Source organism: Squalius cephalus, assembly GCF_949319135.1.
Source record: "Squalius cephalus genome assembly, chromosome: 23".
Lineage (NCBI taxonomy): Eukaryota > Metazoa > Chordata > Actinopteri > Cypriniformes > Leuciscidae > Squalius > Squalius cephalus.
In genome coordinates this window covers 7161832-7186169 of record NC_137144.1, presented here as the reverse complement: position 1 = coordinate 7186169, position 24338 = coordinate 7161832, and the positions used below count along the sequence as shown (strand labels likewise).

General features: G+C 38.8%; 1 protein-coding gene across 1 annotated transcript in view; it reads left to right on the top strand.

Moving 5' to 3' along the window:
- Positions 1–24338, top strand: part of gas2a (growth arrest-specific 2a) — a 44686-nt gene that overhangs the window by 4906 nt on the left and 15442 nt on the right. Inside the window, exons 3-5 of the mRNA XM_079859872.1 lie at positions 433–581; positions 7992–8116; positions 21997–22138. Of these exons, the coding sequence (XP_079715998.1) occupies positions 434–581; positions 7992–8116; positions 21997–22138 (415 nt within the window). The 5' untranslated portion in view covers position 433. The remainder of the gene's footprint in view (positions 1–432; positions 582–7991; positions 8117–21996; positions 22139–24338) is intronic.

Sequence of the window (24338 nt, the reverse complement as noted above, 5' to 3'; positions counted from 1 at the left end):
GTATTTTCTTCAGGAAATTGAATCTAGATTATCTGAATATTAAATGGCAATTTGTTCTGAGGTTTTATTGGGAAAAGCATGTTTATGTGTGTTTATAGAGCTTTTGGGTCAAAGAGAATCACTAGGGCAGGACTGGAGAGGAGCCACACAGTGGCTGTTCTGTCTTTAAAAAAAAGAGAGTGAATATTATATCACAGGACAAAGAAAAGAGAGCCTGGAGCTGGACTGTGATGAGAGGATCAGTATGGAGGATAAGAGTCTACTGTGAAACAACAGAAAGTGCTTGAATGATCAGAGGCACTTTAGGAGAGAAAGACAACGTTTGTGCTCTGTGGGAAAGTGAAATGGTTCATTTGAGGAATTTTGTCAGAGCCAAATGAATGAATTAATGTTATGTAGTTGTACTGATGTAGATGTGTCTGTTTTCTGCAGCATGTGTAGTCCTCTGAGCGGTAAGCAGCAGCCGGCTGGTCCGGGACTCACAGATCTGCAGCAGTACAGTCAGTGGCTGGCCAGTAGACATGAGGCCAGCTTGCTGCCCATGAAGGAAGACCTGGCGCTCTGGCTCTCCAGTATGCTGGGTAAGTCATTTATAATTTGCTCCAATATCCTAGCGCTTCCCATATATTTCAAATCAGTTAGTATCCATTGAGTCTCAGACAAATATGATCATTGGTCTGTTCTGAATCCTGGACAACAGGGAAAACTGGGACAGTGCTACTGTATAAATACAAATAATGCAACTAACCATAAAATGCTATAAGTAAAATAATAATGTAATCAACCATAATTATACATTGTTAGGATAGCAAATAAATAGCTGTATTTCAGCCTACAGTATATTTCTGAAAACACCTGAAATGCATTGCTCTGGGTACATTTTTCTGCACTTTTCAAGTGACATGTCCACAAGAGGCGCTATTGTTTTTCTCCATTGCATTTTGTACAATTATATTGTGGTGCTTGTAGTATGTCTCACAGGAAAATGTTACCGGCATTAAATATCACGTTCAATTTTCTCTAAAACAGTTAAATGTGAATGTGGCAACATATTATTACGTTGGTTGCTTTTTGTATCAAGGCAGTTCGGAAATCAAATATAAGTGAGTGGTCAGTGGCGTTGAAAGGTGAACTGCTTCCCCGCCAGCGTTTCTGAAAAAAAGTTGCAAGCCACCTCTAGCATTTTTTTATCACTTTCACAAAAGTGTCATGGCCCCCAGAATATTTTGTTGTATGAATATCTGAATGCAATATATCAAAAGAAAGAACAGACACTCTTGCTTTTAAACTTTTATTCTATAGCTTCATGCATTATTTTTTTTTAATCAACACTTGAATGTTTCATAAAACAAGTAATAAAAACTCAGTGAGTGTTTTAGCGCAATTTTCTGACGTCATGGGATCACAACACTAAGAGATAGTAAATGTTTTTATGTTTTTTTTTTTTTTGTTTGTTTTTTTGTGTGCGTTCCCGAGATTAGACCTTCCTTAACATAATGCCGAAAACCCGAAGTCTCTAGGTGGTCTGGTTGAGGAGGAGATAGAAGTGCAAGATTGGTGCGCACAGACAGAACAGAAATCATGAGTTAACAATCGCAATTTTGTCCGTAGGAAAATTGCGCTAAAAAGCATTTTGAGCAAAAACATAAATGGAGTAGATCGAGTCCATCTAAGGTTGCACAGCCCTTATACCTCATCCTGGGTCGACATTTTATTTTATTTTATTTGAATTTTGCCAATAAACCTGATTTGCAATGGGGGTTGAATAATTTCAATTACAACTGTATGCACCTGCATACATATGCTATCACTGGGCTGCGTTCCAGTCCACTTTTAGACACGCACTTGCGAACTTCCCTAAGCACTTCCCCTCGGGGGAATCCCTGCCGCCATTTTGAAGTGCGTTCCACTTCGTGAAGTGGACGAGGGAAGTTTATATGGACAGACCCTCGTTCCCTCGATTTTGACCGAGGGAGCGAGTCTACTTCAAATGTACACTTCAGGCACCTATATGTCCCACAATGCAGTACGATTGTGACGTCACCACAGATCTCGTCTAATCACCACCACAACAGACAACTCTATGATATATTAATTATATATTTTTTAAATTTAAAACAACCCAAACACATTTATAAACATTTGGATGCTGCATTAAACAAATTCTTAAAGGGAACAAAATGTAAATAATAAATCAACTCCACAGCTGATTCCAAGTGATCAAGGGCTTATATGTTCCAGTTCAGACCATTGCAGTTTCCGCCAGTAGTGGGCACTCGCAATGACGTACATCCGAGTGAACGAGACGAAGGGAAGTTAGCGAGTGAAGGGCATGACAATTTTGGACTGGAACGCAGCACCAAACGCAGCACTGGTTTCTGCTTCTTCTTCACATGTCTTGATCTGGAGATTATCTACTCGTTCAGAATATGCCTAATAGCGCCCCCTACCGTATAACAGTGGAAATACTGAAACCCTGAAAATTCCGTCAATGGCGGGGAAGTCGTAAATGACGGAAATTACCAGGGAAAGAGTTAGTGCTCTATCATGTTTAAAATGAACATTAAAATATACCACGATACAACGCTGTGTGTGTACATGTTTGATAACTGAACAACTGAATGAAATATATTGATACATTTTTTGATAAACTAATTTGATTCATATTCTTTTGGTTTCTCAACCCAATACTTTTAAAAATTACAAATGCAATGAATATACAGGTATCAGTACTCTATATCGGCAAGTACCAAAAATGAAAGTATCTGTCTCTTACTTGTTCTAGAAAAAGTAGTATTGGTGCATCCCTAATCCCTACCCTAAACTGATAGTGTTAACAAAAGCAAATGTGAGAAAAAATGCATTTGCTGAAGCAAACATGCCGCTTTAGGATGACAGTCCAACCTACTGACCTAAATAAACCAACCAACAGACTAAATAAAAACTGCTGTGAGCTAAATGAACGAACTGTGCAAACAGAACATGTTTGTGCTTTTAAAAACATTAACAAAATGGACTAGAACGCAAGTTAAACTTCTTTTAACATAACACAGCTGTAACATGTATGTTCTGTGTTCCCCCTTCATTATGTTTCATTTTGGTTTAGTCCTGTGACCTAGTTTTCCCCAGTCTTTTTGATTAGTCATTTCATTCACCTGTTCCTTGTCATTCACTCATCAGCTCCCTTTGCTTGCATTTATACCCTGTGTTCTCCCTCAGTCTTCGTCCGTTCTCACTAATGTTATGTTGTGTTTAAGTGAGTGTCTCCTGAGTTTTTATATTAAATACTGTTATTCCTCTTCATCGTGCTTTTCACTACACCACGTGCCGTAACAACAGCATTATCAAAACCTTGTTGTGAGTCCAGACAAGGCACAATGGTCATAGACGTTTGTTCGAAAACAAATCATGCTGTGCCAGTGGCTAAACAAATTTCTGATAACGCTATAGCCCTGACAGGCCTTGCCCTAGTGCTGCCACTGGTTGTGACTTGTGTTTTACGTGACTCATACCCAAGTGCAATGCTGTATCAGGTGATGACTGAGCAAGTTTACTACGTCTAAAATCCTCCATACAAAATGGAGCTGCTGTCACATATTTCCAGTGAGCCTGGGTGCTACTAATATATGCGTGTGCATTAAGGCTATGTCCTAAGTCCTCCTTCGTTCTCCTGGTGTACAGTATTCTGCAAGATGGAGAGGAAAGGTTTAAATTCATGTCTCATTATTCGCTTAGGTTGCTCAGGGCATGTCCAGCTACACTCTGTGTATCTTATCTTTTTATTTATTTATTTAAGCTGCTATCTATTAGTTTAAGTCATTAACAATTATGCTGTCCTTAACATGTGTCACATTTTATGAATGTTTTGATTGCATGTGTATGTGTTTCCTTTTCTAACATTTCCCATCATTAATTAGATTCTGAAATACCACTCACCATTTGAACCAGGAGACAAATTCTGAACCGAAAAGAATGGTGGTGTGTCATGGTCCTGGCGTCTGTTCTGTGTGTGTGTGTGTGGATGGATGGAGGGGGATGTCTGTGGAATTTCTGGCAGCTCTCGGTCTGTGAACAGCCAGCTGAAACCAGGGCTTTGTCTTTGGTCTGCCTGGAGCAAAAGGAAGCCAGGAGCCGCAGTGGGCCGCAGAGGGGCTTCATATGCAACCACACACCAACCACTAGATCCCTATCCAGATCTTCCACACTCTTTAGTGGCTTACTCCTGTCTCTGTGTTATTTCTTTAGACAAAATAACTCCTCAGATCTCTGAAACTGATCTGTGCTACAGGAACACAGTTTGACCTTTTGCTGGTCTTTCCAGGAACATATATATATATATATATATATATATATATATATATATAAAATTGTTTTACTTATTTGCATTTTTAGTAATTGTTGTTGCACTTTTTATTTGTGGTGTTTTGAGCTAAATAAGCACAATTTATAATGCCATTGTTAAAACATAATCTTGACAAACAGTAGATTACTTAAATGACTTTGCCTAGAAAGAAAATATCCATTCACACTACACTAGCCATGCTACCATTGTGACAGTTTTGCACGGAGAAAACTCATTCACTTCTCTTCCTTGGAAAAACATACAGGAGAAAACAAATGGTGGTCGTACAGTGAGAGAGGTTCAAAGATGGCTTTTGTCGCGGCCTTGTGATCAAAGATAGCCTGAGATAATTTTCTGACAGTATCAGAAATTTATCATGATCATCTCACAGTGTGTTTGCTGCTACGACCGACGTCTACTGACTAGCCAATAAAAATGCAACATGAAATGGCGTATTGATCAACGTGACATGGCGCTAAATTTTAAAACTACTTACCTCAAGCTCCATTTGCAAAAATGCCATGCCAAGTTGGCCTCTTTTCCCTAACCATACCCGTGACTAAGATGCTGTATTATGCATGCCAGGCCAGTAGTTGGCGATGTCACTTTTTAAACAAACACTACGCACCTGCGCACATACAAATTATTTTACAGAGCACTGTGCCAAATGTGCATGCCTAAAACACGTAATAACCATGTGCATGCCTTCACTGTTTTCACAGATTCACTTTTTTTGTAGTTTACATGGAGATAACGGTATCTTTTAAGTATCTTAAGTGTCCGGCGAGGAGTGAGACAGAGACAGTTTGTGTCAAGACAAGAGCAAGACATCAATGAATACTTTTACATCACTGCACCACAACCACATGTTGTGTCATGTTGAAAGCAGATAGAACACATTATAATCACTGATTCTGTCTATACTGGATACAGTATACAGATGTGCATTGAATTTCTAACAACAGTATTATTGATCTGACTGCACTCACTATTCGATGAGAACTGAAATCAACTGAACAATGACATCACTGTTTTCTGCAAAGCTGCTTTATAGCCGAATTGAACTAATTTAATAATTGATGATCTTTACAATGGAACTGAATCAACACTGAGCTGACAGCCAACCCCCCTGTTATCTCTGTAAAGCTGCTTTGAAATAGTCTATGTTGTATAAAGCGCAATAAAAATAAACGTGACTTGACTTGACTTACACTCCACGTGCTTGAGCTACTCCCGACAACAGGACAAATGGAAGAGAAAAAGAAAGTCCGGTTTAAACAGCATGTTTGCGTCTCTGTACAGCCTTCAGAAGGTCCCCAGCATCAGGAACAAGTAAATGGTTTATTTGTAATGCTGTCCCGCATTGCATCATACGATTATGTGTACAATCATACAGTGGTCGACAAATGACAAACCTTAAAATTGAACATTTCGGGAACGAGGGTTAATAATAATAATTATTTTGTGAATATAACTTTTTTTGTGTGCATAACATTATAAGGGAACCTCAAGGAACATATTAAACTAATAATTACATGCCATGATCCCTTCAATACTGCCAGGAGACTGAGTAATCTGTTCAATCAGTTCTCACCTATCTTTTTGATACTGGATTGTGTATATTTTGGTTCTGATATTCAACAATATTATTGATCTGTCTGCATTGACACCATTATATGAAAACTGAACTGAGCTGGATGATGACATCACGGTTTTGTCCAGAGCGGCTATATACAGTGCTATGCATAAGTTTAGACACCCATGCTAAAGTTGACTAAAAAGAGGAATAAAAAATCATCTTTTGGAAATTGAACTTAATGCCTTACTTTAAAAAATTAGGAAAAATCCAACCTTTAAGGACACCAATTTTCTTTGTGAATGAATAATGTATCGTAAATAAATAAATGTTCTTCCTTAAAATACAGGGTGCATAAGTTTGGACACCCCTATGTTAAATTCCCATAGAGGCAGGCAGATTTTTATTTTTAAAGGCCAGTTACTTCATGGATCCAGGATACTATGCATCCTGATAAAGTTCCCTTGGCCTCTGGAATTAAAATAGCCCCACATCATTACATAGCCTTCACCATAACTAGAGATTGGCATGGTTTTATTTCAGTTAGCCTAATAGCTAGTTTGATTTGCATTGAGAGATGATCTTATGGAAAGTACCCCATGCCAATCTCTAGGTATGGTGAAGGCTATGTGATGATGTGGGGCTATTTTAATTCCAAAGGCCAAGGGAACTTTATCAGGATGCATAGTATCCTAAAAAAAAAAAAAAAAAAAAACTTAAAAATAAAAATCTGCCTGCCTCTATGGGAATTTAACATAGGGGTGTCCAAACTTATGCACCCTGTATTTTAAGGAATAACATTTATTTATTTACGATACATTATTCATTCACAAAGAAAATTGGTGTCCTTAAAGGTTGGATTTTTCCTAATTTTTAAAATTAAGGCATTAAGTTCAATTTCCAAAAGATGATTTTTTATTCCTCTTTTTAGTCAACTTTAGCATGGGTGTCTAAACTTATGCATAGCACTGTATATAAATGAACTAAATGAATAACTTTTTTACATCACTGAACTTACTTAAACTGGACTGTGACGCTATTGTCTTCTAGAAACAAACTTTGAAGCATTATTTTCCTTTTATCTATGGAAAGCTACTTTGAAACAATCTGTATTGTAAAAAGCGCTATATAAATAAAGGTGACTTGACTTGACTTCTTTGGATATGGAGCGAGTGTAAGATATTGTCTGAGATGAAATAAAGGAGGTACATTCAGAAAGAATTTCACAAGCCCTCCGTCTCTCCTCTCCACTGCATGGGCTCAATTACCACATTTGGAACTCATTAAAACATCTAAACCCCCTCGAGTCGACCACTGACTCTTTATGAAAAAAAAAAAAAAAAACATGGAGTAGATGAGAAAATATGCTCTTTCCACAGAAACTCCAACCCCCTGCTACCACCTCCTGTTTCACAGTGACATCATGTAGAAAGAATGATAGTCTGGAAGTCAGTAAAATGCAGCCGCCACATGTTGATCTCTGTAGAATTGAGTCTGTGTCTCTGTGTTTGTTTCATCTGGATTACTATTGGAAAATAAATCAGCTGTTTCCTTCCAAAACACTTGTCTGTTTTTGGGACTGATATTTGTTTATTTGTGAATCATAGCTGCAACAGATGTCTGGAGTTGGGATGGTTTTGCGTCATTTAGAGTATGATCTGAGAATGCCTTTAAAATCCCTGAAATTTAAATTGAGTTTGGTGCAGATTTTTAGTTTAAATTTGAGTTTAAGCGAGAATTAAGATTAGATGAAATACAAAGAAATGTACATATATTCTGTAAGCTTAGATTTTGATAATATATTTCATTTTTCAATAGGAATACCTATATACATGTCATTGTACTCATTACAATAATAATGTAACAATGAGTATGATATAACGAGTAATGATAAGTATAATGATATGAGTATTTCCAGAACGATATTAACAATCCAATATGATATTAATAATGTTTAAAATGTTACTTATAAAAATTAGTTTATAAAGATAACCCAAGTACAATGAAGAACAACCAAATCAAAGTTTTTTTTTGTGTGAAATATTAATCTCCTTCTTTCATATTTTGCATCAGGTGTGGAAATCACAGCCGAGAGCTTCATGGACAGGTTAGATAACGGTTTCCTGTTGTGTCAGCTGGCTGAGACTCTGCAGGAGAAGTTCAGGCAAAATGAATCCGATGTGAGTTCACCAGAAAAGGTACTAATTTATTATTATTTATACGCAAAAAGCACTTACTCTGTAAGGCCATATAATCGTGTTAAGAAGTTATATTTCATCCTAACATGACTATAATTGTTTTGAAGCATGTTGCATTAATTGTATTATATAATCCATATATAAAATTAAATAATAAAATCATTAAATAATACAATTTAATTTAATCTTAAATATATTTCATCATATAGGCTACAGTTAAAGAGTAAGATAAACTGCATTATAGCTTCAGCTGCAAGGTTTATCTGAATAACACTGATATATGCGTATACAGCTGGCTAATGAGAGGTCTTTAATATGGGTCTGTAATCTTATGTGGAGATTTTTCATGAGTAGTTCTCTACAAATATTAAATAATCCACTCAATTATTAGTGAATGAGACCCATTGTGTTTAGGAACGAGACGCTGTGTCATTGCGTTGATGCTATGGTAACTTCTTCAGTGTGCACCGGTGTCTGAATCACATGTAAACACACACCAATACTATTGGCCAAGGACAAAGTCAGGTGACGTTACATAGTATGTGACTACGTCCATAAAATGGCACCGTCAAACAACATCACCTGATTCATTTGTCTGAAGAAGCCGCACAGGTGTACTTAAAGGAGAACTCCGGTCAATTTTAACATTGAGCTCATTTTTTTGTACATTTGGAGTGCTGTCAATACAGAGAACAACGACAAAAATCGGTGTTGCCTACACCGAGTTATTCTATTTTTAAAATTTGCACCCTGTTGACTTCAATGGGGCAAGTACTAAACCTGCTTTTAGCCTCTTAACATCCTTGATGTGTCATTACAAGTGCACAGAAAATGTGAGTGATTCCTTCTGAGTGAACACGAGTGATTCCTCCTCCTTCTGAGTGAACACGAGTGCAGTAGATGTGAAAGAAATGTATAAAAATGATGTTATTTAAGCCAGCGCAAGTACCTTTGTTTACATCCTGTTTTTCGGTTGAAGTCCAAAGTAGTCGATTGCAGAGTTCACACGCATAGGTTTAATACCTATGATCACGCGCGTGAACTCGGCAATCGACTACTTTGGACTTCAACCGAAAAACAGGATGTAAACAAAGGCTTAAATAACATCATTTTTATATATATCTTTCACATCTACTGCAGTCAGACTCACTCGTGTTCACTCAGAAGGAATCACTCACATTTTCTGTGCACTTGTAATGACACATCAAGGATGTTAAGAGGCTAAAAGCAGGTTTAGTACTTGCCCCATTGAAGTCAACAGGGTGCAAATTTTAAAAATAGAATAACTCGGTGTAGGCAACACCGATTTTTGTCGTTGTTCTCTGTATTGACAGCACTCCAAATGTACAAAAAAATGAGCTCAATGTTAAAATTGACCGGAGTTCTCCTTTAAAGTATGGAAACTCCCATTCGTTCCAGAGAACCGGGTTACATACTTTTAGGCACATTACTATTTTCACCAAAAAAAAACAATTATATTTCTAAACATTAATTTTGCCATCAATTGTAATAATCCAGTGAGATTTCTGTATGCACAAGGAATCTGGCAACAGCCATTATGCTCCACACGGAAATCTGGTCTCACCTTCATCGAGTCTACAAGTGATTACATGAAGAAACAGAAAATAACTGAGAATCCAGAAGAACTGTGGCAACATCTACAGCTTGCTGGCAGGAAAACACTGAGCTGACTGAGTGATAATTGTGAGTGGAGATGGGGTGGAAACCCCGCCGGAAACTGCCGCTCCACCAAAAACGGGAGGTGTTGGGGTTGGCGGAAAGGTTTCCGAAAGTCATTAAGAAAGAGAAGGGCTATGATATCGAGATACCCCTCTCTCTCCCTCAAATACACTTTTTCGATGATGCTGAAGTGGGTGAGAGATAGCTTGCAAGCATCTCAACTTGTGGTTTGGTTATTGTGGTCTAGCCCCACAATAGCTGAATAATCTGACTTCGCTGGGCTTTGAACATGGGCAGAATATGGAGATTTCCATGACCTCACAATCACTTTAGAGGTCGAGAAAGAAAAAAAGGTGCATTTTCAGTCCGACTACTCGTAAGGAAGCACTCATCTAATTTATTATGAGGCACTTCCCTCCTCTGATTGGGCCAATTGATGTTCAATTTAGCCACCATTCGAGTTACTACCTCGAGCAACTCCTTATGAGGAGAGTATGAGGGCTGCTCAACAGCTGCACCCAATTCAAAACCTTCCTCAACATCCAATTCCTTGAGGAAGACTCAACGGAAGGCAGGTCCTCATCCAGACCGGAGAGTGGGCTTCCAAATCTGGAACGGGACCCTCTGAGTCCGTGGAAAGAGCAAGAGAAAAGTCATTGCCACCTGCGACCCCAATGATTTCGCCTCGCTGCCTCAGTAGACGCAGGACCCAAACTAGGGGTGGCAGAAGCCAAGCTCCCATCATTATTAAGAGAGCGAGGTGGTAGCGGAGCTTCCTCATGTAAATCTCTCACAGTGAGGACAGTCAGCCCCCTCAAGTGCTGACCTAGTGTGCTCTACTCCCAAACAAACAACACAACGTCATCCCCAGAAACAAAGCGTGGGCATGGCGGAACACATCTCCTGAACTTATTCATGATTTTGTTCAAACTCCTGTTCTAAAACGCACAACAGAGATTTAGACAAACGATTTACAGACATGTGGCTTCTTAAGGCAAAGATGCTGGTGACATCATTTTCAGGGACCATTTTATGGATGTAGTCATTTATTACTTAATATCTCCTGACTTCGTCTATATGGCCAATAGTATTGGCGCGTTTACATGGGATTCAGATACCGATGCATGCTGAAGACGTTCCCATAACATCAACGCAAAGACGCAGCACTGATGTTCCCTCAGAAGGGAACATACAGTTAATTCAAAAGTTACTAAATATGAAGCACATTTTAGGTGACCTAAGAAAATATTGTTTTCAGTGTTAACTGTGCCATTTTTCCAAACTAAGAATCAAGATCAACTAAAGTGACAGGACCCTGACAGCTACACCTGTGGTTGGTGTGCAATTGTAGTTTTGTTACTGTGCTGCGCAAATCATGTTATTTTTCACCACTTGATCAAGCCACTCTTCATGATGAGATTTTTTTTGTCATTTCTTAGTGTTGGCATTGTCTCTTCTATTGAGCTCTTTTGCACCGCAAACATTGAAGTTCCCTTTCTAAGGAGCTTAACTTTGAGGCTATGGGAACATCCATTGCGTGACCGGTGTTTGAAGCCTGTGTGAAAATATGCCAATTGATTGGCAGATGGCAGCCCTATGATGTCACAAGAAGTGCCTGTGAGTATAAAATGGTGCCTTCTTTAGACCTCATCAGCCTTTTTGTCTTTAGGATCCGCTTGTATAAGTGTGTGCATGTGAAGATATTTCCTGTCAATGTAAGCTTGAGATCAGAGTGAATGCTGTCAGCTCTTGAGGGAGCTGTACAGTATATGCATGCACTGTGATGAATCGTGGTGGGGAAGCTCTGCTCTTGCTTGATTCTTTTCTTGAAGGATCAGAATTGAGCATCTGCACCTCGCGTTTTGGACTCTGCGTTGCAGAGGCATTTTTTTGATCTTTGCTCAGTAAAGCTGCTCGAGTATGATGTTCATTCCCGCCCCTCCATGGACAGTTGCTGCATAACCCCAGGTTAGCCCTCCATGCCGCGTAGCTCACAGATTTCTCTCTTGCTTTAGGCTCCTCCCTCTCCATCCTTTGCTGATGTCCTGTCCGGCTCTCATGGACAGGTTTTTCCTATGGAGAAGTTTACGAGCAGTTAGAGCTTTTCTCAGCACTGATGCCCTTTTCAATCTCTCATGCTTAGAGATTAGAGAAAATGCATGTTATGTTTGCTCGCTTCTCTAGGAGAACCTTGCTTAACACTTATATGCTGCTTTCTGCCTCAATAAATACGAAGATATGAGTGTATGCTCCTTTCATATTTGCATATGAAGGATTGGTTAGACATAGCTAAAAGATAGGCTATTCCGCCTCTCGCATCCCACTTTATCAGCCATTGTCTCCCCACAGCGAATTCGGAAATAGTAGTAACATGCTCTTCCCGTGTTTATAGTTGTGCACTGGTTGGCATCAGTGAAGAAAGATGGGCTATTCCACTTCTCGTGTCCCACTTCATCAGTTATCACTCCTCCAGTGTGGCTTTGGGGTAGAGCATAATGTAGATGGGCCTCCTCTCGCTCAAGAGGGTCATCATGCTGAGGCCTCCACTCCCCAGAGCTCTGTCTAGACAGTGACATAAAGTGTGAATGGTTCTCTGTGGGCCTCCTTGGTAACTTTATGGTGTCTTTGTGGTAGAGCGTAGACAGGCCTATTCTCGTTTTACTGGGTCTTCATACTTAGGCCTCCTCTCCCCAGAGCTAGACAGTGATATCAAGTGTGAGAGGCTGGGCAATACAGCCACTGCCTCATCAGTCGCCCCTCCATTTTGGACCTGGAGGTGATAATGAGGGAATCGTTTATATAACTGTTTATATACCGGAGGCTTGTACAGATTAGTAAGACTAAGCAAATACCCCTACTTCTCATCTGTCGCTCCTCCAGTTTGGACTTGAAAGGTATAGTGTGGTCATAGTGGAACTATGTAACACGTTTCCTAAAGGTTCGTGTGGAGTGTGAAGATGGCATCGAGCTGTGGCAGCTCATTGTCTTTCCTCCTTGCTAGAACTGTGGGAATAGCCAATCATTAGTCGATGAGGCTAATCATTAGTCGATGAGACTTGGCCCTCCCCAGTCATCATTGGGTGTTAAGGTAGGGTTACATTCTCCCATAGTTGCTGTTAATAATGTCCTTCTTAAAAAGGCGTATTGAAGGTTGAAGCAGGCTCCTTGTCAGAGCAGAGGTAGATTGAATCGTGATCTGTGATTCATTCTCTCGTCTGTCCTTTTACTCCAGTACTTTAAATCTGAAAATCAGCCTGCTGAGAAGTTACCTTGCATTCTCTCTTCGCTAAGGCCATTCCTATTGCTTAAGAGGTAGTAACGGATTGAAGATTTGTAGAGTTGCGATAGCATATTCCTTATGGGAATTAAGGGCATTCATGTCTTGGTGATGTGCCTGAACGAACTTTGACATTAATGTTTCCAGTGTAAGTCCTTTGAGTTATCGGTGCTAGCTCACTATGATTGTGCATATCTTCACAGCTTTGTGAGGCAGGCACTTGTTCAGTTAATGTTCCCATGGTGTCAACGTTATGGCACAGCGTTGAATTCCCATCTGATCTGCCAGTCAATTGGCATGTTTTCACACATGCTTCACACACCGGTCATGCAAGGGGTGTTCCCATTGCGTCAACGTTATGACGCAGCATAACTTAGATGTATTCCACACAGCAACTCATCATTCTTTTTCTATGAAACCTGTAAACCACATTCACGGGTTCTAATTGTATTGCGAAAATAGCTAGCGGTTGACCCAAACGCAGCAATTATTTATCGTTCACTAGAATACAATCAAATAGCTTTTCCCACATATTTTGCATTTGCCTTCATTTTATGTATTCTGCACAGGTTTATTATTCTGCAACATCAGAATTGTGTGGCCATACATGCGTGCAGCTCAGAGGAAATATTGATCCTGACCCATCAATACTTTGGAAACTGCTCGGTCTCTTAAATTATTAGACCCTTTTTCTCAAACTATAGACGGTTTTTGCTGTAGTTTCCATATAATCAACTCAATTGCGGTTGAAGGATAATTCCCAGTCAATTGTTGTGTGATTGTGAATTGAACAGTAGTCAAGTCAAGTCACATTTATTTATATAGCGCTTTTTTACAATACAGATTGTTTCAAAGCAGCTTTACAGAGATAACAGGAAAATAAAGCAACAAAGTTTGTTTCCAGAAGAATAACATCACAGTCCAGCTTAAGTAAGTTCAGTGATATTTCATATTTGTTGTAAAAAAAAGTTATATATATATAGCCGCTCTGGAGAAAACCGTGATGATCAATAATTATTGTTGAATATTAAATTAAATGTTAAATTTAATGTCCCCAACTACATACATATACATAACATACATTAGAACATTAGCACTTTGATTTCATTATTTCATTGTTTTCTGCATTTACTCTAGCAATGTTGCATGTAATGTATGTCCTTAGCATGTAACTTAGCATTTTAAATACTGCCATTTATCGGGTTCAGGTGCTTGTATTGAATGCATTTTTAGTTTCTCTCTCACACAAAGACTTTTGTCTGGATTTAGAGCCGCTTGCATTTTCCTGCCAAACTTCGGCATTGTGGGACGATGAACTTTGGAAAATCACTGAGCTTTTTCATTTTAACAGAGCAGTCTAATGAAAGCCGTGACTTGTTAAGTGTTCAAAAACTCCTCCAGATGGGAAAACCATTAAGATCAGGAGATTTTTTTCGATGGTAAATTAAGAAAATATTTCTGCTTGTCTTGGCCAAAACCCACCTCTTACAGATACTCAGAATGGGGCTTTCTGTTAGTTATGACTCGCTCCAGTTCTGCTAATAGAGTCCCTGAAGGATAACAGCACAAGAACTACACAGTAGAACTCATGGCCTGTAGTTTTCTCAATTGGCATATCAAAGCAATCATGATGTAAATACCTGGATAGTTTTGTATGCACTGAATATTGCCCACAACAAAGAGGTGTTTAAATAGAGGAGAGTTAGGTAAGAATACCACATATTTACGAAGGACCTGTAATATAAACCTGCCTGTGATTGAAAGATGTACTAAGAAATGTAATAAAATAAAATCTATCTATCTATCTATCTATCTATCTATCTATCTATCTATCTATCTATCTATCTATCTATCTATCTATCTATCTATCTATCTATCTATCTATCTATCTATCTTAGATTCTTAGCTTAGATTCGTAGATTCTCTTTATACATTAGCCACTGGTCACAAGGAAAGAGAATGGTGTTAATTCCAAATTAACATCAAAATAACATTATGTATCGAATTACAACAGACGACAACATAGCTGTAGCTTCAGTCAACCCAACACCAAACACATGGTTGCAAACTCAAAACGAAGGAAAGATAAACTACGACATAGGACAAATAAAGATAGATGTAGAGATATATATCCAAAATACAATAAATAAAACCCTAAAATACACAAATAAACCTTGAACAATACAACATACATACAAATATACCCCACCACATTGAATTTACAACACATGAAATAATATCAGAAATACAAAACCATCCATTGAAAATAACTGCACATATACGTTAGTAAACATCTTTAACAGCAATACATTTCTCCAAATAACATGGATGGCCAAACATATAACATGGATGGCTACATATTGTTTCATGTTCACGTTTCAGGTTCCTGTCACAGACTTTGCTTCTGGGAAACATAATCAGTTGGTCTCATAAGAACAAGATTGAATTTCAAGACTGTTTCATTTCAGTCAATACTTTACAATCATAGTTTCAGTACAGATCCATTCAAAACACCAATCAAAAATGGCTAAATAAATAGCAGGTTAAACATTACTGTTATTAATATATATATAATATATATAATTAATATACTGCTCAAATATGATTTAAGTTTAAGTTAAGATGAATATAAGTGAGATAATAAAGGGTGCCAAATTCTGCCAATGTTTTTAAATGTGTGTAAAGGTGTCAGAGCCCTTCTGCATGCTGGGTTGGCAGATTGCTATACATGTATGTGTGAAAACAGCACGGATGTGAGGAATATTTGAGGAAGTGACTCCTCAGGGATAGAAAGAGTGAGAGTAAACTGCAGTTCATTGATTACACAGTCCAGAGGCTACAGAGACCCAAGATCAAACACATCCACTACCCTCTAAAAGAGAAAGAGAGTGAAAGAGAGAGTTTGTTTGTGTGTAAATGTCTTCTGAAGCAAAACAATAGGTGTGTGTAAGAAATATACCAATATATTAAACTTTGTAAACATAAGCACATTGTGAAGCGTCACATAAGTGTTCTCTGAAGCATGTAGTAAAACTAGCGGGGGAAGAAACTGCACTTATGTCATGCTTTATGTCATGGCTCATAACCGCTACGCCAGGGGCGTGTCCTCCATGGAGGCAAGGGAGGCAGTGTATCCTCAAAGAAATTGGAAGTGAAAATAATTCATTTTGAAAAAATAAAACAGCTAACACAAAATGTGACACTAAGGGCCAGATTTAGTAACAGCTTGTGCAAGCTCAAACCCTCATTTGGCATTAACAAACTACTGTCAGGATTTACTAAAGACACGCAGTGAAGAATTAGCGTGGACAGGGTTATTTTTGCGGCCGACCTTATTGCATATGCATTTGTAGGAGTTTCTCTTTAAGACACAAAACCTATGGGAGGAGAATATTTAAATGAATCATGCAAGGTGATTTACTAAGGTTTGCACTAGTCAATTTACTGGTATTTGCGCCATTATTTACTTGCCAAAAAAAGCACGTCTTAAACCAGATACTAGATTGTGTTGTTCATTATGGAAATGATCCGGCTGTGTCTGTGTTCTTTAATGTGTGTGTCGTCAGTAGATCACGTGCAGAACTTCACACTATCATCGGTGCTTTTTTGAAATTGCACTCTCACGCTAATTTGTCCTGTTTAGTAAATCTGGCCCTAAAAAGTGTATGAATCACTCATTTTCTAAAGCAGTGGTTCTCAATGTGTGGGGCCAGATTTTTTTAAAGGTTTAAAGGGGGGGCGCGACGAAAAACGTTTGAGAACCACTGTTCTAAAGTCACAAAACAGCGGCACTAGCAGGTAAAGTTACTGTGGGAGGCTTGCCCATTGACTTTTAACAGACCCTCCAAATCGTGTGGTGAGAATGAATGGGGGAAAGTCACGTGAGAGGAGGCAATGCTTCCCTCACTCTGTGATTGGATATGATGGGTTATATTTCGTTATGATTGGTTCATGCGATAAATCCCGCCTCTTGTTTTCATGTGCGTTCGCGTATCGGTCTGGATGAAGAAAATAATGGTGTTAATGGAGGACTAATTAAAAAGAGTTTACAACTCTTATCACCGCTTTGTCACATCAAATTCAAACTTGAATTGGCTTGAAAACATGATGACTATATTTTCATTATGTGAGCAATCAGCATGGTCATCTTCATTTACAGTATATAGCGCTTTTAACAATGTAGATTGTTCCAAAGTGGCTTTACAGTGATAATAGGAAATTAAAGTAACAGAGATTGTTTTGGCTTTATAGCAGCTCTAGAATAAAGTTATTGTCCTGCTAAATTTAGTTTTGATTGATTTACTTCCGTCACAACGATCATTAGTTATTAACTTAGGGGCCGCTAACACAACACCGTTAATAAGGAACAACCTGTGAGAACGCTGATGGTGTGCATAAATGTATAATACAGAATTTTTATCGCTTTCGTGTATCCATGTGAACTGGAATTATCCCGACAACGCTTTATCTGTAGAGAGGCAAAATTAAGGTACATGTTCATGTGACCAATGTTTAATGAGCTTGATGACTGATGAAAATAAATTGACTACTTAACACTAACTTGGTGAGATTTATGTTTTAATAAATAGAACATTAATTGCATAGTGTAAACATACAACATATAATTGAATGAATACATTTACATTTGATATAAAATAAAACAACAACAAAAAAATACTATGAGGACTTTGCCTCCTCATTTTAAAACACTACTGCATGCCACTAGTTCACGTATTTTTCTTACACACACCTATCATTTCGCTTCAGAAGACATCATCCACCGGGGTTGAATGGATTACCGTCATGATGGCTGTATCAAAATTTTGGTGCCCATTCACTGAGAGATTGTTTTAAAATGTTGTGTTTTTCTTAAGAAAGTCATATACATACTCATGGCATGAGGGTGAGTAAATGATAAGAGGATTTTTATTTCTGGGTGGAGTATCCCTTTAAAGGGAAATGAAAATGTTTACTTACCTTCAAGTTGTTTCAAACCTGAATGAGTTTCTCTCTTCTGTAGATATTGAGATATATACACTCACCTAAAGGATTATTAGGAACACCATACTAATACTGTGTTTGACCCCCTTTCACCTTCAGAACTGCCTTAATTCTACGTGGCATTGATTCAACAAGGTGCTGAAAGCATTCTTTAGAAATGTTGGCCCATATTGATAGGATAGCATCTTGCAGTTGATGGAGATTTGTGGGATGCACATCCAGGGCACGAAGCTCCCGTTCCACCACATCCCAAAGATGCTCTATTGGGTTGAGATCTGCTGACTGTGGGGGCCATTTTAGTACAGTGAACTCATTGTCATGTTCAAGAAACCAATTTGAAATGATTCGAGCTTTGTGACATGGTGCATTATCCTGCTGGAAGTAGCCATTAGAGGATGGGTACATGGTGGTCTTAAAGGGATGGACATGGTCAGAAACAATGCTCAGGTAGGCCGTGGCATTTAAACGATGCCCAATTGGCACTAAGGGGCCTAAAGTGTGCCAAGAAAACATCCCCCACACCATTACACCACCACCACCAGCCTGCACAGTGGTAACAAGGCATGATGGATCCATGTTCCCATTCTGTTTACGCCAAATTCTGACTCTACCATCTGAATGTCTCAACAGAAATCGAGACTCATCAGACCAGGCAACATTTTTCCAGTCTTCAACTGTCCAATTTTGGTGAGCTCGTGCAAATTGTAGCCTCTTTTTCCTATTTGTAGTGGAGATGAGTGGTACCCGGTGGGGTCTTCTGCTTTTGTAGCCCATCCGCCTCAAGGTTGTGCGTGTTGTGGCTTCACAAATGCTTTGCTGCATACCTCGGTTGTAACGAGTGGTTATTTCAGTCAAAGTTGCTCTTCTATCAGCTTGAATCAGTCGGCCCATTCTCCTCTGACCTCTAGCATCAACAAGGCATTTTCGCCCACAGGACTGCCGCATACTGGATGTTTTTCCCTTTTCACACCATTCTTTGTAAACCCTAGAAATGGTTATGCGTGAAAATCCCAGTAACTGAGCAGATTGTGAAATACTCAGACCGGCCCGTCTGGCACCAACAACCATGCCACGCTCAAAATTGCTTAAATCACCGTTCTTTCCCATTCTGACATTCAGTTTGGAGTTCAGGAGATTGTCTTGACCAGGACCACACCCCTAAATGCATTGAAGCAACTGCCATGTGATTGGTTGATTAGATAATTGCATTAATGAGAAATTGAACAGGTGTTCCTAATAATCCTTTAGGTGAGTGTATATACAAAAGAAGATATTGGTAACCAGACAGATGATGGCACCCATTCATTTCCATACTACTGTGGTAGTCAATGGTGCCCCACAGATGTTTGGTTCATAATATCTTATCTTGAGTTCCACATAACAAAGAAATTCATACAGCTTTGGAACAGCTTTTGGTGAGTAAATGATGACAGAATTTTCATGTTTGGGCGAACTATCCCTCAGAAACAATCCCATTATCCCATAATTCCCAAATGATTGCCAACAGATCACAATTTTTCAGCAATGGTGTATGGGCCCAAAAATGTATTAAGAAATGAACCGGTGTAAATTTTGGTTTTATTTTGGTTTTAAATGTTAGCTTTTATAGTATTATCTTAATTCAACGTTCTCACACGTGGGACACTTCTAGAACGGTGTTATAGATTATAACAGCTGGTTTTGTTTTTGTTGTAGTTCTTCTCGTCATTCCAGAGATCAAATATTACTTTACAAGATGAACTAATACTTTAAAAACTAGTCATTGGGGAAGATTGAGAATGTTCTGGAAAAGCGAGAGAAAACAATCCATTCCAGCAACTAGTACATTCTTCCAGCATGACCTCATCTAACCTTTCTTAGTGTGCTGTATGAAACTATATACTGGGTAAATCTCCCATTGACATTCATATGTTATTTGACCTCCACCATCTCTTTGTGCATGTATTTATCAATCACTGTCACTCTCATCCTTATTGATTATTGATTAGAGAAAGGGGGGATTGTGTTTGTGAAAGCATTTGTGATAATAGAAGCCTGCAATCCGGACCCCTGTGGGGGAAGAGTGAGAGAGAGAACAGACAAAAAACAAAAGAGATCACAAACTGTTCATGGTTAGTGGGTGACGTCTGCCGGCTAAAGCATAAAGAGAGACTGTGGCGGAAAATGAAAACTGTAGGGAATTAGAAATGAAAGAAAGGAAATGCAGGGGAGAGATGGGAAATGGGGGAGTTCCTAAAACTTTTCTAAATCCATGGCCAGTAAAATTATTACTTTTAACCAAAAAATACCTCTTTACCCCACACCTAAAGCATGTGGTTTTGCCTTAACATGTAAACAGAATCTCTGGTTTGCTGACTGGAGCTCTGCTTCGGGACCTATAGTGAGCTGCCTACTCAGCATTTTGAAGAAATAGTTTGACCAAAAGACCCTACATAGGACATGCAGTTTGGAAATAGATGGATGGAGCCCGTCTAAAAATAATATGGGTATTTGAGATTTGAACATTATGATGGGTACATTGTGGCAAGCAGAGCGGAGCCGAGGGCGTGAGAGAACGGCGTGAGGCCAGTGGCGTGATTGATAATGAGGGACACCTGAGCAACGCACCAGTCTCGTATCTCTCATGGAGGAGCGGAAGCATAAAAGAAGGAGCGACGACAGTGAAGGACGAGAGAGGACTATTTATGTTTTGTTTATGTGTGAGGCAGTCGTCAGTGAGGGACTGCTGTTTTTACTTTTTTTATATATTTTTTTATAATTTTTTATATGATTAAAGTGTGAAACGTTCAGCGGTTCCCGCCTCCTTTTTCCATGATCCTTTAACAGTGTTACATAGATAATGACTGATTTTTTTGACAACTGTTGTGGCCTGTTTTGCCATAACTGCTTGCCAACAAACTGTCCATTGTTACCAACGTTTTTTTCTTTTTTTTTTTTTTCTTATGCTTCTTAAAGTAGAGAGTCATTAGCTCAACAACATGTTAACTCTGTTGGTATTGGAAACAATTGTGAGTTGACTCTTCACATGAAGTGAGGTATTTAAATCAATCACTTAAGAAGTTTCATTTGAATTAGAATGGCTTCCTCAGAAGGTGTAGCTGCCATGTTTACTCTAGATAGCAAGGCAACTAGCTATGTTTTTGAATGTTTAGATGAGTTAGGTCAGACACATTCTTTACACAAGTATTCAAACACATCTGTGAGCGTTTGGCCAGCATACTTGCATTGGTTATTAGCTTCTAGCAATGCAAGATCGACATGCATCATTGCATTGCAGAATGTGTTGCCACGCAATTCATAACCAAATGCAAGGAGGCCTATGTGCACTGACCAAGCTGCATTTGCGTACTTGCAGTTAGTTCACCCCAAAATGAATTTTATGTCATCATTTACTCACCCTTATTTCATTCTAAACCCATAAGCCATTTGTTTTATTTTGTTTTTTGCTTCGAAACTCTAATGAAGATGTTCACTCATCATTTTTGCCCATCCATTGGAAATGAATGCAACCAACACTTCTATGCTTCAAAAAATCCAAAAAGACATTGTAAAAGTAATCCATATGAATCGAACGGTTTAATTAAAGTCTTCTGAAGAGACATGATGGCTTTAAATGATGAACAGATTTGATTTAGGCTTTTATTCACTTATATACATTGATCAACACACATAGATATAGCTAATCAAATATGGTAAACATGAAAGCTCAAATATGCTTGCTACGTTTGTGTTCTGAAAATGAACGCAAGTCTTGCAGGTTTGGAGCAACACTCATATGTTTTTGGCCTTAGAATGTTTGGGGTGTTTAGATTTAAGCCAGCCTTCTCTTCAAGGCCATTCCTCTTGCATGTAAGACAATTTAAATGCAAATGTCCGTCTACAACGCCATTGAGTAACAAATTGAGCAAATTCTGTCTTTCAGTCGATCCCCAGTCGCAGGATTCCTTGCCGAGCCAACGCCGCATCTGGTTCCTTTTTCGCCAGGGATAACACTGCCAACTTCCTGTCATGGTGTCGAGAGGTGGGCGTAGGTGACACCTGTCTGTTCGAGTCAGATGGGCTTGGTGAGTCTTTTAAACAAATCCATCTCTGACACAGCAACAAAGATTTATGGGTAAATAATAATCTCTAACTTTTTGAAATCTGCCCCGTAAAGACTTTAAGTCTGATTTATTACAACAACTGCATCTCTGTATTTCTAGAGTAAAAGCAGTGAGAGAGCATGTTGGACTTGCACAAGGCACCAGACACAAAATCACATTTTTATTTTATTTTGTGCCTACGTGTTTGATATGTAAAAATGCATCTTCACATCGAATTGATAAAAAGTCCCTATTACTGTCATTTACAGGTTCATAATTTTGTTCAGGGGGTCTGCTAGTATAGGTTAACATGATTTCATGTTCAAATACACATTTTCCTTACAAGTTACATTGTTGTTGCCTGTTTTCACACTCTGTCTGAATGCTCTGTTTTAGTTTAAGTTTATTTTAAACCCGCCTTCCGAAAATCTGCTCTGATTGGTCAGTTGGCCAAGTCTGTTGTGAATGGTCTTCCGCTTAGAGCGTGTGCTACAAATGTAATGCCTTACCTTAACCAAATGTGTTACATGGAGATGTCGCTACATAATAGAAATAATGGCAAGATTATACAAACAAGGTGTTGCAGGGGGTTTCTGCTGGATTTGAGTTTCACTCCCTTGCACAAACAGCTGTATTCCACACTAAAGGAAAGGTTAAAAAAATCATAATAGGTCCCCTTCAACATTTATTTAATACAGTTAAGCCTGTTAAGAGAGACTGAACCCAAGTCCCCTTGAAAAAGTGGACAATGGTATGGACCAGGGATGGGACACTTCGGTCCTGGAGGGCCACTGTCCTACAGAGTTTAGCTCCAACCCTAATCAAACACACCTGAACAAGCTAATCGAGGTCCTCAGGATTACTAGAAAGTTACAGGCAGGTGATTTTTTCAGGGTTGGAGCTAAACTCTGTAGGACAGTGGCCCTCCAGGACCGAAGTTGCCCATCCCTGATATGGACCATGGTTCATGTGGCGATGAACAGGAGATGTTAATGAACAGTGTGATTTTCAGTAAAATGCCCTCATAAAGTGGTAAATATTATAACTGACACACTCTGATGTACGCCCATGTTCACCTAATAAAGTGTTAAGTGACAACATGGAAAGTGACAATCATTCTTGGGAGAAAAAAATCAAGGTTTCAAGGTTTTATTAAAGGGTTAGTTCACCCAAAAATGAAAATTCTGTGAGTAATTACTCACCCTCATGTTGTTCCAACCCCGTAAGACTTTGGTTCATCTTTGGAACACAAATTAAGATATGTTTGATTAAATCTGAGAGCTGTCTCACTCCTCCATAGGCTTCTACATGTATGTTATTGAAACTTGCCAGCCCAGAAAGTTAGTAAAATAGTCCAAGTGACTACAGTGGCTCAACCATAAGTTTATCAAGCGACGAGAATACCTTTTGTGTGCAAAAAACAAACAAAAATAACAACTTTATTCAACTATTCATTTTCTTCTGTGTGGGCCTCAGATGTGAGATCACGTAGTGTAACAGCGCAGCGCTCCGTCAGAACGTAGACTCACTATTGGCCAACGCTGGTCATGTGTGTGATGTGTGTGATACTGGCCAATAGTGAGCCTACGTTCTGACGTTGCGCTGCGCTGTTAAACTACTTGAACACACAAGAGAATGTACAGAGAATGTGTGGTGTGTTGTGTGTACATGACGCAGAGATCGAATGTAGATGGATTTGTCGAAACTTAAGTATGAAAAGCTGTCCTAACCTCACTTTCATATGAAAATTCATAAACATCTACTTGGATGCCCTTAAGATTTGAAATGCAGACCAGTGCAGGAACAGATTTGTGAAGTGTGTGTTGCTGTAAATCTGTTCTATATACCACAAACTGGCTAATCTTCAAATTTGCATATTAGCAAGTGTGGTGCATGATGTGGTAAATTAAAAGTTATTCAGCCATATTTCAATTCAAAAGAAAAAAACACATTCAAAAGCGAAAAAAAAAAAAATACTTTAATACTTTTTTTCTTCCTTTCCCCCTCAGAAATAGCTAAATGAAAACATGGATGCGTTATGTTCAGGTGGGATGTTTGAGGTTTGATATGGAGATTACGGATTTTAATGCATGTTGTTTTGTGTTGCCATCACTCAACCTCATTGTATCATGGGAAATGTAGTTTGTATGCTCCACAATTCCTTATGAAAAGCATGGCGTGT